Here is an 18,189-nt window from a genome sequence, read left to right as displayed (position 1 = left end):
AACTCAGACTACCACTACCCTCTTACATTGCTACAATATGTCTAAGGGAAGGAATTGTACCAAGAGCAAATGGAACCTGATTGTTCAACGATAAATGAGGATACAATGTGGACGCACAAAAAATTGGTTTATTTATAATTGGATCCATTGGAGCTACAATTCAACACATCTGTCTAAAGCGTTTAATACTTAAACGGAAATAGGTTTCATCACCTTTCCAAAAAGCAACACAGAAATGTTGCACCTCCTGAAAATCAGGAACACTTTAGTCAAACACACAGTTTTGTGAAATTGCATGCAACAGCCCTTGGAAACCTACCTTCTAGGGGAAAAGAAATAAAATAATTCACGCAACACAGATTTCCACAAACCTGAAGAGGGTTTTTTTCCGAGCAAGCAAACAGAAAGTCACCCTTTCAGTAACTGAAAAAGCAGAGCACACAAAGCGGGGTTGCTGTAACGACCGAGGCTGCCCGCAGTGCGGAGACCTCCACAGACAAAGCACAGCTGCTGCTCTTTGCAATAAGGGATTAGCAGTCTAGGTCAAAGGAAAAAAAAAAAGGCTCTCTGTGGCTAAGTGAGCCAACTGCAGACTGCATCCTCAGCACAGATCAGAAAGGGGCATCTCACCAGCTTGCAAATTGTGCAGAAGCTTCTGGGAACGGAAACATCAATTTCTTGACAGAACATGTAAAAATTTTTCTGGTGGGAAGCAGTGACACCCTGTGAGAGGACTGAGGTTGCAGTGACCTTTCAGTGATTTTGAAATTCCGTTCCCCCTTTCCCTTCTTTCTGTTCATGTATTACGAGTGCTTTTTTTCATGGCACCACCCAACACGCTCTCCTCTGCAGGGCTCTAACAGCAGCATCTGGAAGTGGCCGGCCCAAGAGAACAGAAGCAGGTCTTTAATTTGTAAGAACCAAAGCTGTTAAAAACACTCATATACACACACAGAATATATTTTTTTTTTAATGCAGACATTCAAATCTCTTTCAACCTTCATCCAGTTGAGTCAGATTATATTTCAGCTCTCAACATTTTTGGCTCTATGTTGACACTTCAGTTGAATGGGACATAAGCCAATATTACAGAAGTGTAAGTTGTTACAACTACTTGAACTGTAAGCATCAAAAAGTGGTACCGTTCAAAAAAACAAACCAAACCAAGAGCTTTTCTTCTTTTCCCCTGTCAAATCAACCATATCAAAACTTAAATAAAATTTCCTCAGCTGCAAAATTCACTAAAAATGAAAAGGTGTAACATGATTGACTTTAACCAAGTCCCATTTCCTTGCTGGTAGGAGGCTGCTGTACCTGATCCCACACACCGACTGACCCACCTGTCAGTAATTCCCGAATGACCACAACAGGCCCTTCTCAAGGAAGCCGGGCTTGCAGCTCAAGACAGATGGGGCAGTTCCCAAGAGCTGGGCTCGGGCTCATCGGAGTGCTCCTCAACATCTGTACGAGCTGCCCGAGTGCTGGTGGGAGTTACTTCTGCAGCCTGAAAGACGCCTTTCCTGACTACTGACCCTTTTCATCATAAGCTAAGGAAAAAAAAAAACCCGACACCGCTGCACTGGAACAGCAAACCTCGACGTAAGCATGTGAGCTGCCAGAGTTTATAGCTGGCACGTTACATTTAAAACGCAGGCACGTGCCACCATTTCCCTCTGGCGCCCTTTATCCTCGCTTTAAGAACTGAGCATTATCAGTCCTTCTGAAATCGGTATTGATGGACAAACAAAGCTATTCTCCACTATGTTAAATTGCATCTGTATTTAAAAAAGCTGTAATTAAAAGTTTTGAAAATTCCCATCAAAGTAGAAATCTGTGAGGTCAGAAATATTTTTGTGATCTGTATCACATATTTCTAAGAGCCTGTTTATTTACATACTTGCACAGCATCAGATGCTTTGTAAAGTGTATCAACACATCGTCACTTCCATGGCTAAGAAATCAAAGGATGTTCAATTTCTGTTTCTAAAATAAAGGCTCTCAGCAACACACACTTGTGAGGAGAGGGTATATCCCTCCGGACACTTCCAGGAAGCCCAGCTGAAAATGGCAGAATTTGAAGAGTGAGTCAACAATGTAAACAGAAGAAACAAACTTGTGATCTTTATATTTTAAATGTATGCTACAAAAAAAAAACAACCCAAAATCGACAGCAAGCTTATTTTTGGGTCAGTGTGTATTCCTTCCTACAATGCATCAAACAAAGAGTGTAAGTTCAGTCGTTTGTAAATCATGATATTTAAGAGAGGCCAACTTTGCCCTGTCCCCACCAGAGGTGGATGTGTTGTTTCTTCTTCCAAGAGCTTTTCTACCACCTGAGCTGCACTGCTCTGGAAAGGACACAACTTCTCTCTTCCTAGTGTCAACAGGAATGATTTTTAGAAACAGGTATATGTCGTTTCTATTTGAAAATACCTGAAAATTCTGCTACAGTTTACAAGAGCGTGTTAATCCTCAGTACTCTCTCTGGTCTGTGGAAAATGGTAAATTCCATTTCAAAAGCTTCAACATCTTTGTGCTAAAGTGAACAGAGATAACAAGGGCTTCTGAAGCCTGGTCCTCCACACCCAGTTTGTGCTATTTCTTCTCTCTAAAGTCTTAAAATGAAGCATCAGAAAACACCTAAACGGAGGAGGTGCTGACAGACTGAAAACTTTAATTGAGATTCCTTTCCCACAGTGCCTCCCACACAAAGCTGCAGAGTTTAAAGATTTTCACAGCTTATAAGCATAAGAGACAATTCTTTTTCCTTTGACCTCGCTTAATCCCCGATAACTTGAATTGAAACAGTAGATTTTCTCATATTTAGCACCCACCCATCCCTTGCCTTAGCAATAAAGTTGTGGGAAATGGCCCTTTCTCTTTATTAACAAAAAGCATCTCCTGCTGAGAACAGCCAGCGCGAGAAACTTGCCCAGAAGCAGGTAACTTCCACGCCAACTTCTTCCACCCTGTCCTGGCTAAGAGTTTCCAAATATCCAAAATCTTGCTTTAAAACGTAAGTGCTCCGAGACATACTTCATCTGCGGGAGAACACGGTCCCATCTTGTGTCCTTCAGCACTTGCCCAGATCCAGCGTGTCCTCGGGGTGCTTAACGTATCAACAAGTCACTGGGAGGCTCAAATGAAAGCAAATCGCATTCTAGAAGAATTTCAGGAACCGTTTTGAAGACGTTCCCTTTCAGAGCATCACACAAAAACAAGAGCAGGGTGACCAAACGCCACCGAGCACCAACAACCAGTAATGGAAAAGAGAGAGCTTTGCTGGGAGAACCAGAGCAGCCAGTTCCCCCCACCCCACCCTCCCTCTCAAATACTTATGTCAAGCAGTATTCAAAAAAAAAAAAAAAAGAAATCTGACTTTCAACCAGGGTTTCAACTCGGCTACGGCTCTGGCTTTGAACTGACAGGGTGCGCACCATTTTCTTACCGTAACAGAAGGAGACTGCGTGGGAAGAACACGAAGTGCAAGAGTGTCGTGGGAACGCCAGGAGTCACGACCGACAATGCTCCTCCCCAAACCCACCCAGGGCGGGCGAGGAACCGTGGGACGGCCCCAGCCACTCGCTCCCGTTCAACCAAGTTTCAGGAATATCCGATTTATTCAGAATGCCACAAACGACACCAACTAATGCAAGTTATTTTGTGCAACCGTGGCTTCTTCAAAGCGCGTGTTTTATGAGAAGTGGAGTTTTGAAATTCCTAATTTGCAGTGGGCGCGTTTTAAGATAAGATGACAAAATAAGTATTTTAATTCTGGACAGTTTCCTTAGTGACACCAAATTCTACTGCTGAGAGCTGACGTATGACAGTCTCAGCAAAACCCCCTGCAAACTTCTTTGGGACGTTTTATGCAGATACAGCAATTTTGCAATAATTTTAAATTCTAAAATGCCTTTTTCTGTAGATTTCCAGTTACCTTTCATAAACACACAATTTGCAGCATCAGCGTATTCCAGCAAATGCAGTAACGTGTTCCTCTGTGCCAATGAATTCATATTCTATAATTCCATTTTCCCAGCAAAAGGGAAAAATGGTTACCAACCTTTCACAACCCTGGATCTATTGAAAAAGCTTTGGTAGGGCATCATTATGTGCTCCTCCTTCCATAAAGATAATAATTTAAGGACTGTCCTTCCATTTGCAGTGTTTTCCTTTGCTTTCTTTCAGGAAGTGTTGCTAAGGAAACAGACTCTCATCTACTATTAGGTCCAAGGATCTAGAGAGGGTTTTTCTCAGGAAAAACAGACCAACAATTACAAAACCCATGGTTTTATTATTCTTTTTAAAAAAAAAAATAAAGGAAAAAAAATAAGGCAGAATTACCACATCCTCAACACACATAACATGCAAAAACCATATATTCGTTAGGACACGCTCCTTCTGCCTCCCAAACAATATTATATTTTATCTTCAATTCATAATGAAATAAGGAGAAGCATTTAACCCATCATAAGGAAAAGTTTGGGGGTTGTTTTTTTTTCCACTTCTGGAGCCAGTAGGGTATTTAAGCTTTGCCCTTTGAGAAAAGGCAGCAGACAGTTCTGTTAAGCAACAGTTCCCTGGAATAACGACCTGGCACTGCGTGCACAAAATCATTACAGACCTACTCACTGAATTGACTCACACAGAGGAACGAAGCCTGGCTCGATAAATTCAAATTCGTATCCTTCATTTAGAGTTCCTGGTATTGAGAGTTTACATCACAATCCATCTTGCTACTGAACAGTTCTATTCTGCCGTAACAGATCTGAGGATTTACCCCAATTGAAGCAGTGTTATTTGTCAAATTAATGTCTACAATAATTCAACAACAATCATCTCCGAAGAAATTCAGAAATGCGAACAGCTCCAAGTTTCAGTGAAGTCTCATCTCTCTACGGATGACATGGCAGGCAAAGCAAAACGGCTTTACTCACCCATTTGAGAAACTTAAATACATTTTCTAACAAATACAAGGTCTAACTGTGCTTGACAGAAAGCACCTTCAGGACTTCTGCACCCGACTAGTGATTTTAATCAAAATGTACTCATCTGAGAGAATTGCCCCTCACCCCTTGCCTCCACTGCGCTTTGTTCGAGGGGAGAGAAACTGCTCTCGTGTGCCAGGTACAACAACTCTTGAGGACTAAACACCAGAACTCTGGGGAAGGACTTTTTACAAGAGCATCCACTGATAGGACAAGGGGAAATGGGTTTAAGTTGAAGGAGGATAGATTTAGACTGGATCTTGGGAAGAAATTCTTCAGTATGAGGGTGGCAAGACTTGGGAATAAATTGCCCAGAGAGGCTGTGGCTGCCCCCTCCCTGGAGGTGTTCAAGGACAGGTCGGACAGAGCCTTGAGTAGCCTGATCTAGTTGAGGGGCGTCCCTGCCCACGACAGGGAGGTTGGACTAGATGATCTCTAAGGCCCCTTCCAGCCTAGGCCAGTCTATCATTCTATGATTTAAGCCTGTTAGCAAAAGCAAAAATTACAGCTACTTTTGCAATTGTTTATACCAAAGGTAAATGAGGTGCAGCACAGGCCGGCAGACAGGAACACCAGACCTTGAATTTACAGAAGGGTAAAAATACCAAATAGAACAAGAGCATCTCAACTATTCTGTATTTTGGCAGACAAGGCAGCTCACAAATCCCGTGGCCGTGCTACCAAAAAACCCCCAAAACACTACAAAACCAAACAAAAATCCCGTACCTTACAGGTGTCATATCTCTAGCCTTTGCACTTTATCTCTAGAGCCATAAGTCTAGTAAAAACTGGTCTAAATTCATCTACTGCCTTGAAAGCGGCTGTTGTTTCCTAGGGTCCTTCCCACCTTCTCTGAAACAGCCGCTCCCTCCTCCCTCCAGAGCAGTAACGCCACAAGGTTACAGCGCTCATGTATCGCCAAACCTTTTGCACACGTGGCTTTGGCTTGGACACCTCTGTCTTCTGCTAAAGACTTTCAGGGACTGGAGATTTCTACAAAGTGATGAAAATCTCTTGAAGCACTCTCTGCTGCTGACTACGTGACGAGCAGCATCCACCTTACACTGACCACTGGAAGATGCCCTTGTCATCTCAACTCCCGACCTTCCAGCGGGGCCCACGGTACAAATCAGGAGAGATTTCTGCAACTTCTTCAGCAGAAGTCACCACGGACCTCCCTGAGCACCTCTTCTCACCTCGAGATCCACCCTCTGCTCCTTGTCAGCCTTTAGTGGAGGCAAAACCTGTGCCCTCTGCCACAATACGATGACCTTCAAAAATTGGAGGCAACCAGCAACACCTGCTTGTCAGAGAAACGTACAAACAAAAAGGAAGCAACATGATGCTTCCTGGCTTTAAAGATGAAGTGAAAAATATAAGAATAGGACAACACTGGCGAGTTCAGACTGTCAAGAGTCTGTACTGCTCTCTGCAGAGTTGAATTCTCGAAGTAGGAGCGTGTGCTTCATCTCACAATTAGCAGGCATTTTTCATTGGGGCCACTAGACGCAGAGCAGTAATAGAATTTAGAAGAGCTGACTTTCAGCAGCAGTCTACTATAAATCAAAGCCACAAAATAAGACAGCCTGCGAAGTATTATCAGGGAGCAACACAGAAGCAACAGTGTGCTCTGAAGTATTACCTGAAATGCTGTTTGCAGGAATTAATTCAGATATGACTTCTGCGAGCACTGAAGGTGACAAGTCTCAAAACCACATATAATTCCTCCAACTCCAGGGTTCAAAAGTTGCAGTCAGACACACGGGGTTGCTTTGCCCTGGATCAACAGCAGTGACTATGTACACCCGCAGCAACTCTGCCCAGTGATGGTAAAAGCTTTAGGAAGTTAGCACTGATTACAGGGAAGGTTGATCAAGTCTATGATTAGCAAAAACAAACAGGAATTAAACAGAGTAGTAACCTCCGCTAGACATAAGGGGGAAGCTGCCCTGTCTGTAGACTTCAGTAAATAAAGCCACCATCGGTATTCACGTGATGGGTTAGTCGGTATTTTTCAGCTGGAATGTTTGCCAGACTGTAGTCTTGCAGCTGAACTGTGAATTTCCTGTGTGGAAGAGGAGGAAAGGGTCGGTGTTTTTCACGGGGAGCAGGCAGGCTATCCGGCAGCAGTGAGGATCAAGAGCCTTGAAACTGCTGACACCCAAAGCGGTAGCTGACGGCACTGGTAGCCAAATCCTCACTGGGAACCTACACCCCAATTCAGTTATCGGCAAGTCGAGCTGCAGGTTTCGTTTCCTTCAATCTTGTGCTTCTCACCCCAAGCTTCTCTCTTTGTTTTCTTGTCTTGATCAACCACATCTAGGCTGAGCGTCTGACAGGAGTCGTAATTCTCTCAGGTGGAGTGGTTAAGTAGAACACACAACAAAAAGCCCAGTTACATCATACAGTCAGCAGACAGGCCTATGCTAGTTCAGGAGGGTGAGTTACATATTAATTTAGCGTTTAAACCCATTTTTTAGCCATTATGCTAATCTACTTAAGGCTCAGAGTCCTCCAATTTTTCTTCACTGCTTTCTTCTGACAAAAGGCTCTCGTGTAACGTCTCCCTTTAGCTGCCTCTTCTCTATTTCCCTCCCTAGTCACATATTCTAGCCTAGATAGGATAAAACAACACAGAGTTAAAACTTAATTTATACAACTGTACTTGTTATATCCACTACGCAAAAAGTATGACTTCAAGTTATACAAAACGAGGAGAAAAACTAAATGAAAATGAACAAATGAAACCATTTCATTCAGTATCTCAAGCGTAAGAGAGCAGGAGTTTAAAAGGTCTATGCCAAAACCTACATCTTATTGCTGAAGAGAATACACGAAAAAGTAATTTATCAACCTGTTATGAATTCTGTGGTAACCTGCTTCCAAGCTCAGTGTATTTTCTGGAAGGAGCTGTAAAACATAAGGTATTTTTCATAATCTGCATTGGTTTATTTTTACGCATTCAGGTGGGATATTCAATTAGCACATTCAGTCTAAAGCACTATTTTGCCCAAGATAAATTTCTTACATCCTGATAATATCCAATATTCAAAACCGTAAATTATTTTGGACAAGGTTAGCTTCTTATCCAACTGACCTCCTAGTAAAATTTCATAAAAATCACTAAATCTATCTTTTCATAAAGTTCTGCAGAAGTTTTTAATAACACACTTCCCTTCCCCTGCATTTCACTGACATAACCACAGAGAAAACTAAATTCTAATGTGTAGATTTTATTAGGAATACAGTACTAGCATTTTTAAGTATGGGTATTCTCATCCCTCCTCACGACTTAGGCAGATGCATCCAATTAACTATGAATCATTCTCCATAAATTTCCTGTTTAGAACTTACTGGCAACACCAGCGTAACAACCTACAGAGCTCTGAATGGGGGAAGAGAACTTCATTTGGTCACACATCATCACCATCTTTGCTTAGAGACCCCAAAAAGTGTTTGTTTTAAGGGGGTGGGTACGGTTGGCCCAGGAAAGAAATTGTTCACTTCAGATTCCAAAACGAGAGATTATTATGCTACTTCAAAGAAAGTTTTGTATTCCGAGAGAGATGCATAGAAAACTAAACATCACTACTAGAACTAAGGAAATTTTGATTTATTTGATCCTAAGCACTACTCAGCAGACTTGTCCTAAAATCATGGGTGAAGGAAACCGCGGCTGTTTTGATCGCTAAGCACTAGGGCGTTTGAGAACAGCTGCTCTTCTGTGCCATTTGACTCCCTGAACGTCGGGCCACGATTCCACAGAAAGTGCCAAAAAAGATAAGAATGAACCAGACAAACAACCTGGTTCTGTTTATTCACGCTGTATTTTCAAAAGACCTGAAACAAGTGCCTTCCAGTGTCACAAGCAAAATAAAGTCAGGAGAGTATCTACCTGAAGATTTTGGTCACGTTTCACTTTCTTAAATAGAGTCCATTCTCATTCTTCCTCCTTTGCTCATTAATTTTTGCCTTCTTTAAAAAAAAAAACCAAACCACAAACCAAAACAACCCCAAACCTGTTTGGTTTTTGGTTTTTTCCCCCTTCTCTCTTTCAGGAATTGCCACATCTTCTGCAGGAGCGCACTGCCCACACGCTGCTAGCTCAAGCGAGGACGTCCTGCTTTCTCATCCCTGCCAGGGAGGCCTGCGGCGCTCCAAATTCTGAAAGTTCATGAAACATTTCAAAGTTCCTTCTGTTATTCCTCAAGTGCTCTCCTCTGGAAGCTCTGCAGCCAGAAAGACTTAACACCACGAAGGAAACGGATCGCAGGTAACTCTCTCTGTCTTTTTTTAAATAATGGCTGATAAAAGGGAAAAACTTTCTACATTCAGATACGAACTTTACATTTCAGTGGTCATATCTGAAATTCGTGGGTTTTTCTTTAAAAAGAAACGTAACAGGAAACATTTTTGGTGCTGCCGACATGAAAAAGGTTCCCCATAAAAAGTAACAGCATACAATATGCCTCTACATACAAAATTTTACTTTAGAAAAATTGATTTCAAAGATTTCTGAAAAACAGGTTGGTATAGCGTTTAATTTCTCTCATCTTGAAAATTATTGAAACTATCTATCCTCTGTATATCCCAGTATGAGCTTCCACAGAATGTAGCCATCGTTTAAATATCGCACTGAAAATATTTCAATTCCCTTCAATTTCCATCACTTTTCACATATTTTGACTTCAGCTTTCAGAGATAAAATACAGTGACAAGAATCTTCAGAGAATTTTTAAAAGTATGCAGGTGTACAGCCCTATCTGAGAACGAAAAAAAAAATAAATCTACGAGCAAGAGACTAATTTTTTGGCTACCACCTTCTTCCTAGTCTTAGAGGGTCATTTTCTGTACCAGCTCACTGTTCTCAGTCAGACACTGTAAAGCCTACGCTTAGACGAAACGCTCTCCAGCAAGGAGGGCAAGTTGGTTTTCCTCCAGTCTGGCGCACTAGCAGTTAAGATCTCAAGGCTTTTAAACTTCAACAGAGAAATTGTTTTAAATTTTATTACAAGCTTCTTCTCATCGACCATTTTGATTACTGAGGTTTTAAAGGACACAACCAGAAACATTCCAGACCACATAATAAATAAACCCAACATAATGAAGGTAACTAGGTCTTCCAGAAGTTTGTCAAGTACTCCAGGAGATGAGCAGTTGGTTTCTTCAAGCTGAGCAGAGAAGCATGAAACGAACTTCAGCTTGCAACAAACTAGCGAGACACGTAAGAACGAACACGTCCCGTTTCGATATTACTTAATATTGGGATTGACAAGGCATTTGAACAACGAAGACAAAGATGCGCTACTGGAGGAAAGTTTCAAATCTAAAGTGGTCTGGAGGCACCCATTATTTCAAGCGATGACAATTTTAGAGGTCTACCCATGCCAGAATGTAGTTTCTGTTTTAACGCACTATAAACAGTCTATTGTAACTGAGTGGAACAGAATTCCATTGATTCTTTAGAAAACAAACTTAAGAAAACTCTTAGGAAAAAACAAGTAGAAAGCTTGCTACTAGCTCTAGTGATAAACTTATTAGTTTTCACTCTATGCAAAGGAAATGGAACAATATTAAGGTGAATGAATTTAGGTGTAGATCAAAAAATGAAGGATTATGCTGCCAGGGAGTGAAGGTTTATCATCACTTACCTCCCTCATCCAGAAGCTTCCCACTCAGGGGCTGGGATGTATCTGAAGAGTAACATGTAATGGAAATTTGTAGCATTAAATTAACTGCAGCTGATTGGAAGCACCTGATGGAGAAGAGGTGAGAATACCTGCTGTTTTAGAAGTGTGAATAGGATAATCCCCAAATCTGACTTTCTGGTCTTCTGCCCTGACATTAACTATTAAAATTTGTCTGAACACTGGAAAAAACACTCTAAGAGTCAGTTACAATAAGCTACTGTAGAGCAGTCTTCCAGACCAATAAAAAAAGGCTCAAGTTATGGTTTTTAACCGAAACCATAGCCTCCTGACGGCAGCAGTCAAATAACCAGGCAATCCACTTAGCATCAAAAGGAGATACAAGTTTTCATTGCTCAGTACAGTGACACAGCCAAAGTACCCAAACCAAAGCACACCTATCGTCTCCTCACCACGCTATTTAAATATGTACGTCAAGGCTACAGAAAACAAAATCTTACCTAGTAAGTGTGTACTCCCTGAGTCCTGAATGCAGGTTCATGGCGGAAAAAGTACCTATGCATCCACGTAATCGTTTATCTCGGCCAATCTTCCACGTTACAAACAGTGGGCTGTTTTAGGGAAGGGAAAAAAAAAAAAAGAAAAGAAAAGAAAGACATGATCACAGAAGCAATATTGACAGCCGGTGTAAAATGTCAGCAAGTTCTCTTCTATTCTGGGTAACGGGGGACCAAATCTCTAAAATAACCGTATCTGACAAGAAGGTATTTCCTCCCTGAATCTCAAGTTAGCATTTAAGAACCTAAAAATGACAAGGAATGAAGCAAACCCTCTACTAAGCTGAACAAATCTCAATTATGAGTGTGACACTGACAAAGAAATACTTCTACTATCACACAACTTTGTACCTGTCTATACTTAACAAGAAAGACACAAACCATACACCTTTCGGGATCGGAGTTTTCTTTGCCGTTCCAGAGTGCTGCATCACCCACAGGCAATAGAAAACTGCACAAACTTGGATTTCTCAAGGGAGCGCATACGGCTCCTGGATACTCAGTCCTCGTAACTCTAACAAAGATTTCTAATCTCAAGGTGGAAAGGAACGTAGAGAGAAAAACCGCGTATCAAATTTAACACTTCTTCCAGAAAGAAGACAAATCAAAGTGGATTACACGAACAAGAGCGCAGTGTCCCTTACTGTTCCACTTAATAAAATAATAAATTAAAACCAGGCATCTCAGTTAAACAACTTGGCACAGAGTATTCTTGATCACAAACGGGCTCACGCTGCTGCAGAATAAGCAAGCCCTCCCCGCAGATGTGGAGCACCTTCCTCTTAAATCCTGAAGTAAATCCGATGTTAAGTTTTGTGGAAAGTCACGAGCCATTCAGCCAGAAATACAAATCGGTCTGGGTACGGTGAGCACGGCCACGCTGCGCCCACGCTGGCAGGAGCAAGGTGCATCTCTGACATCCAGAGCACCTGGGACCGCCTCCGACGCGCTTCGGGACGCACAACTGATTTCTCTCCGAAGCTGTCAGATCAGGCGTCGCTCCTCAGTGTTACACACACTGAATTCATCTTCTGCTTCTTTATAGCTTTTTCTTTATAGCTTTGCATCCTTACAGTACAGTCCACAGCCCTTGCAAGGAAGGTCAAGAAGTCTAACCTGCCTCAGGCTGGCAGCCGAGAAGCAGATTACAAAGCAACCATAATTACCACGTGTGCCTCTAAGGAGGGAAGCGGACCCAGACGTACAGAAACAGTCAAAAATTCACAAAAAGTCACACGGCCTGCATCAAAAAATAAGAATCTCCTATTACTATGAGCCACAGGTAACGATCAGATTCGCAACAGCACCCTGCGAGATTAACACTGCTGCACAGCAAACCAGCCTTCGCTGTGTCCTGTCTGATCAGTGAGAAAAAAATGTAATCTGCAAGTTTCTCTGTATTTTGTGAAACTGAAGCTCCCTTCCCAGCTACGCTGAGATTCTTAAAATATACTGATGCTAAGAGCTTTACTACACGAGCAGATCAGTGACTGCAGAGCTGTGCGAAGCGTGGCCCGGTGTAGAGATGGGTGTAACCGTACCGGGGGTAGATATACGGGGGGGCTGTGGTTTTGGACTCTCAAGGAGTAGCCCCCAGTTTTTTTTCCTCCATCCATCCCACTGGCTTTGTGGCCCAAGATATCCATCCTGCGATGGCAGCAAAGGCTGTGCCTCAGTCTCTCCAGCACCAGCGCAGCAGCATCCCGGCCTCTCATGACTTCGCAAAACCTGTTGTTACCGCCTGCTGGGAGAGCAACTTCCTCCTTATTTGATTTAACTGGAAAAGTTCCCTTCTTTCAATTATGATGAATAGAAGAGGAAGCTGAAGTCATATCTTTCTGTTGGATTTGGATTTCCTCTTATTTGTTTTTAGTCCCACCCCTAGCTCCCCCCTCCTTTTTCTTTTTTTCTTAATTTGTTTGATAAAAACTAAAGAGCACAAAGCCAGAAGGGACTATTACCTAACGTTTAGCAGAACTTGCGTTAATACACTATTCTCCATCCAGATCAACAAGTGTCATTTTAGAAGCACTTTCAGGAAAGGTATCCCAGTGTCCCTAAATGGCATCGAGAACATTATGAGCTCACAATGGCACTGAAGGCACTCAGTCCCCTTGGACAGAAACAAGCCTGAATAAGATTCAAATTAGACTTTAGGATTATTCTCTTGACCTTTATCTTTGGATTATGAGATTTATTAACTGTAATACACTTAGTGGAGGGCTATAATTCAGGGAAACATATACGCATTTACTTTCTGGAGCAAACAGAACTCTTTCTAGAATGCATCGTCACTGCTACTTTGAAAGGACAACAGAAGAAAATGTCCAGAGACCATCACTGAATGTCAAATAGATACTGGAACATTTGCATACGCTTTGAAGGTCCCTGTCCACGAGTACCAACAGAAAAAGTAAAGGTTATATACATCTATTTTCATACTAGTGGTAGTAGTACTATAAACATGGCAATCGGACTAAATTTAAACCTCTATTCATTGGGTAAATGAACCACCCCCGGTAGCTATACATCACTAAATCTGATTAAAGAAGTTTTCCCCACCTTTCAACTTCTGTATTCCCCCAAAATTGCCTCCTTGTTCCCCAGGAGGCACTAGCCCAGCACGACCACACAGAAGATACTAAATTGTGTTTTTAATTCGTCACAGACATCTTCAAAATGTAATATTGACCAAAGGTTCAGAACAGTCAGTCACTCAAGAGAATTCTAACTATTCAGATTTGTGAAATAAGGCTGAAAGTGACCTTCAGGGCTCCTGCTATCATAAGGAATAATTATATTTATGTAATTCTGCTCATTCACCATTTTAAAAATTACTAGGAATAATGAGGACAAATCCCCCAAAATTAACAACTCAAAGGTTGCCTCAAAGTCTCACGGAAGTTCAGAACCTCTGGAAACATCCTTGCTGAAAATGTTTTCCCAGTCAGCTTGGACCTAGCTAATCTTGCGCCAACATTGTCCTTTAATTGAAATAGTTCTCTTCCCTTCCTGGTTATTATTCTCCAAAGTATTTATAGAAAGAACTCATGTGCCTCTTCAGCCTTCACTTTGCTAACGGGTTCTGTTCATTCAGCTTCCTCTCAAAGGGCACCTTTCCATTCCGACCATCACAGCTCTTCTCTACACCTTCTCCCAGTTTGAATTCACCTTCTCGAGCACCAGTGTCCAGAACTGTACGTGGAATTACAGAGGAGCACCTCACACCAGAGATGCTTCCATCTCCGGACTAGAAACAGACTGCTACATCTCAGGATTAATTCTCAGAGCTTCATATAAAACCTAAGTCTGCCATTCAAAACTTCACAAAGCATTTCTAGCCTTACACTAAAAGAAGACAATAGGAACCCTGCTCCTAGAACCTAGACAAGCTACAGAAAGGAACGATTTTCTCTCTAGTGATCTTTTGCTTTTTATCGGCATCCTCGGTTGCAGCTGCTTACCTATTTTCTCCAAGCCTGCAATACCTTGCTTTGGCTTTAAAGCCACTAACCCAGAAAAATTTGCCTTCTAAAATAACGACTAATCTAAGACCTGAAGTCAAGTGCCAAAGTCCACAGATATCGATGTCGAGAACAGCTAAGCAAATACGTACATTTTCAACCTGGAAAAAAAAATAAAATCCTTATTTTAATCTGTTATCTGTTTGTCTTAGAATAAAAAGGAGGATTTTTTTGAGGAACACATTGACAGATGTAAAATGATAACCTGCACTTCCAGGCACTTGAATGAAAACAGAAGAGAACAACATAAGAGAAAACCTTCAGTAAAAAGCAGGAGAGCTGGCGGATGCGGTGCGAGGAGTCCCTTTTGTCCAGTGACGTACAGAACATGCATTAAATGCTGCAGATCCAAGTTTTCTTTTTGCCTGAAGAAGTTTGAACCTATGTATCTCACAAGAACGGGAGAGAGAGAGAGCACACTGGGGTGGAGCGAGCTCCCCTCTTTGACTCTGGCTCCCGTTCGATTTATGATAAAAGCTGGGGTGGGTTTTTTGCGTGGGGTTGTTTGTTTTCTTTTAAAAAAGCATTCGCCAAACCAGAGGCTGTGCTTCCCTGGGAGAGATCTAACAATCACCCTCAAGTAGTTTTCTTGCCTCATTTGGGATGAAACATCTGATTAAAAAGCAAAACAGCTCCGAGCTTGGGAGTGAACCCTCTTGAACCCAGGGCCTCAGAAACATACCTGGCTGATGGGTCTGACTGTGGTACCAGGACCCTCTGACATCTCCTGCCGACTGTTTTACCACCAGGAGTCACACAGAGTGACACCCTGAACACTCAGCAGCTCAAAGTTGGTGCAAGATGTTTCAAACTGTTGAGAATCAGAAGGGACCTGATCCAGACCTTCAGAAGCATCGGTAAACAGCACAAATCAATTCTTTTTCATAAGGGTCTGTATTTTGTCCTTTTTTTGTTCGTTTGCAAGCCAGGCACTAAAAAAAAATAAAATATTTCCACCTAGAACTATTTACAGGTGCCACTGCAAATTCACAAGTGACCTGAAGACTGTAAACTTTCCCCTCAGCCACTGCCTAATTGATTGAAAAGTTTTGCTCAGCTTTAATCTAAAAATCAGGCAAATGTTCTTCCAGTTATTTGCGCTACGCCACGAAAACCAGCTGATCACACATATTGTTTTTCCCTACTTCCAGCTGCAAAACCAAATTAAAGAGACAGCTGCAACACAGCAAGAGTTGAATATTACTTCCTCTTATACAACAGCTGCCATCAAAAGGGTTGTACGTGCATCATCTGTCTCCTTGACAGACCACGGAAATTCGTGCACGTATCCAACACCCTCAACACTGACCTTAAATGCTCACCAGAAAATGTGCGGCTGAGGCACGGGAACACAGGTCAGCCGATCGGAGTTCTGCCCCGTGTGTCACTTCAGCTACTATTACACTATTTTCATTAATGAAGAAACTAGGAGAGCCCTGTATTTCACTTGAGCATTAATCTGTTACGACTTGGAGAAGTGGAGCACTTCACATGAAGGTCACAAGGTATAAGCCTATATAAACACGGAAAGTATCAAAATAGTCTCTTACACACTATGCCTACCTGTGCCCTCAACGCATTTCTATCGACGACACCAACTATTCATCTACTTGCCATATGTTACGAAAAGTATTTAGGCTGAAAGCAAAAACGCGTGAGCTATTTTCATAATCAGTCAGGTAACACAGCGAGAGCCAGCATGCCAATAACTGGCACTGGAATCATGAAGAAAGCACGGTTCAAAATATTATTTTAATATATGGCAACGCTGGATACAAGCTGGATACAAGCTGCCTTTTCTTTCTTTAATGACTAAGTGAAGGGGGAAAAGGCAAGAAGTGTGCAGACATTGGTCTTTTTCTCAGAAGCAGCACAAAAACTTTCTCTTCCTTTTTTCCAGACAGGAAAGCCAAAAGAAAAAAAAAAAAGGTAGGAGGAACAAGAAAAAGCAAGGGTAACAGATTAAGAATGTTGTTGGTTGCACTTGAGGATCTCCAAGTAATAAAAACATCCCTTAGAGGACTTTGAAGTAAAAAGGATTAAACTTGATGACCTGAGAGGTACAATGATATTTAGACAGACGTTTTAATTACAGTTATTAAACCAACCATCTTTTATAACCAGAAAAGGGAAGAACATCTCTACAACCCTAATGTTACTGACACCCAGGACTGCAGGACCAGGCACTGAAAAGCCAGCGCCCTCGTCCCTTTGTAAGAGCCGAGCGCTTCCACTTCAGCTCCGAGGATTTCCAAGCTACAACACGCCCAGAAAGTCCCCCAAAGAAAGTTGCAACGGCAGCGTTTTCCTTTTTGTTCCACACAAGTGAACAAGCCCCTGTTCTGAAATTCTAGAAATTTTCAACACGTATATTTTTCAAGATAAAGCTTACTCTAGCTTATTTGGAATCATGCTACACCTCCAACTAATGCTAAGCCCCACGTAACGCTATTTCAAACTAGAAGCACGTGGAGAAAGAGAAATTCAAGTTTATTGTTAGATCTGTCCGCTGTGCTCCCTCGCATGAGCAATGTCAGCCTGGTCCGGCCTCAGGGAGAGAGGTCTCCCGGCTAACGGAGGCTCTCTCAACTTCATTACGCCGCAGGCTGGGACATTTCCAGATGTCTCAATTCAGTGAGCTAACTCACATTACTCAATCTAAAAAAATTGAGCTCAGTAATGAAGGAGGCGGGAACATGTAACACCGAGAGCTTCATCCAGAGCATCTGCACATAGAATCATAGAATGTCTTGGGTTGGAAGGGACCTTAGAGATCATCTAATCCAACCTCCCTTAACTAGACCAGGTTGCTCATCCAACCTGGCCTTGACCATCTCCAGGGAAGGGCAGCCACAGCCTCTCTGGGCAATCTAGTCCAGAGTCTTGCCACCCTCGCACTGAAGAATTTCTTCCCAAGATCCAGTCTAAACCTATTCTCCTTCAATTTAAATCTACTTCCCCTTGTCCTGTGGCTGGACACTCTTGTAAAAGTCCCTCCCCAGCCTCCTGCAGGTTCCCTTCAGGCACTGGAAGGCAGCTATTAGGTCCCCCCGAAGTCTTCTCTTCTCCAGGCTGAACAATCCCAGCTCCCTCACACACATGCTTCCATGCACAGAAGTAGGGCACATATGTTGGAAGTATCTAGTTCGTGACGGAAGGGGAAACTTGATGGATGATATTACGGAGCTGGTCAACCAAACCTGGTGAGTGCCCTTCTGCAACAGTCACGTCAGCCAATGGCAGGGCGCAAGGACATCTTGGCCTGCCAGATATATTCCGGGAAAAAATCGGGTAAGACACAAGGAAATCAAAACAACAGTTCATCAACTTCCAAAGGAAAGTAAGGGAGAATGGCAACACCCTCTAGCCCATTTTTTCAAAGATAGAACTTGATAAACCTCGACAATTAAATCCTAAGATTTTTCTGGAAGAGAAACAAGAAAAGGAAGAAAAGGTCAGTAGCTCCTCGCAG

General features: G+C 42.3%; 1 protein-coding gene across 1 annotated transcript in view; it reads right to left on the bottom strand.

Moving 5' to 3' along the window:
- Positions 1-14,388, bottom strand: part of LOC104269506 (AMME syndrome candidate gene 1 protein-like) — a gene marked incomplete at both ends in the record, with an annotated part of 34,661 nt that extends 20,273 nt beyond the window's left edge. Inside the window, 2 exons of the mRNA XM_009874320.1 lie at positions 11,137-11,247; positions 14,274-14,388. Of these exons, the coding sequence (XP_009872622.1) occupies positions 11,137-11,247; positions 14,274-14,388 (226 nt within the window). The remainder of the gene's footprint in view (positions 1-11,136; positions 11,248-14,273) is intronic.
- Between the last annotated feature and the right edge of the window lie 3,801 nt (positions 14,389-18,189).

The sequence above is a fragment of the Apaloderma vittatum genome, unplaced genomic scaffold (genome assembly GCF_000703405.1).
Source record: "Apaloderma vittatum isolate BGI_N311 unplaced genomic scaffold, ASM70340v1 scaffold11498, whole genome shotgun sequence".
NCBI classification, from domain to species: Eukaryota; Metazoa; Chordata; class Aves; order Trogoniformes; family Trogonidae; genus Apaloderma; species Apaloderma vittatum.
The sequence above is the reverse complement of the archived record's forward strand: the minus strand, read 5'-3'. Positions and strand labels throughout refer to the sequence as shown.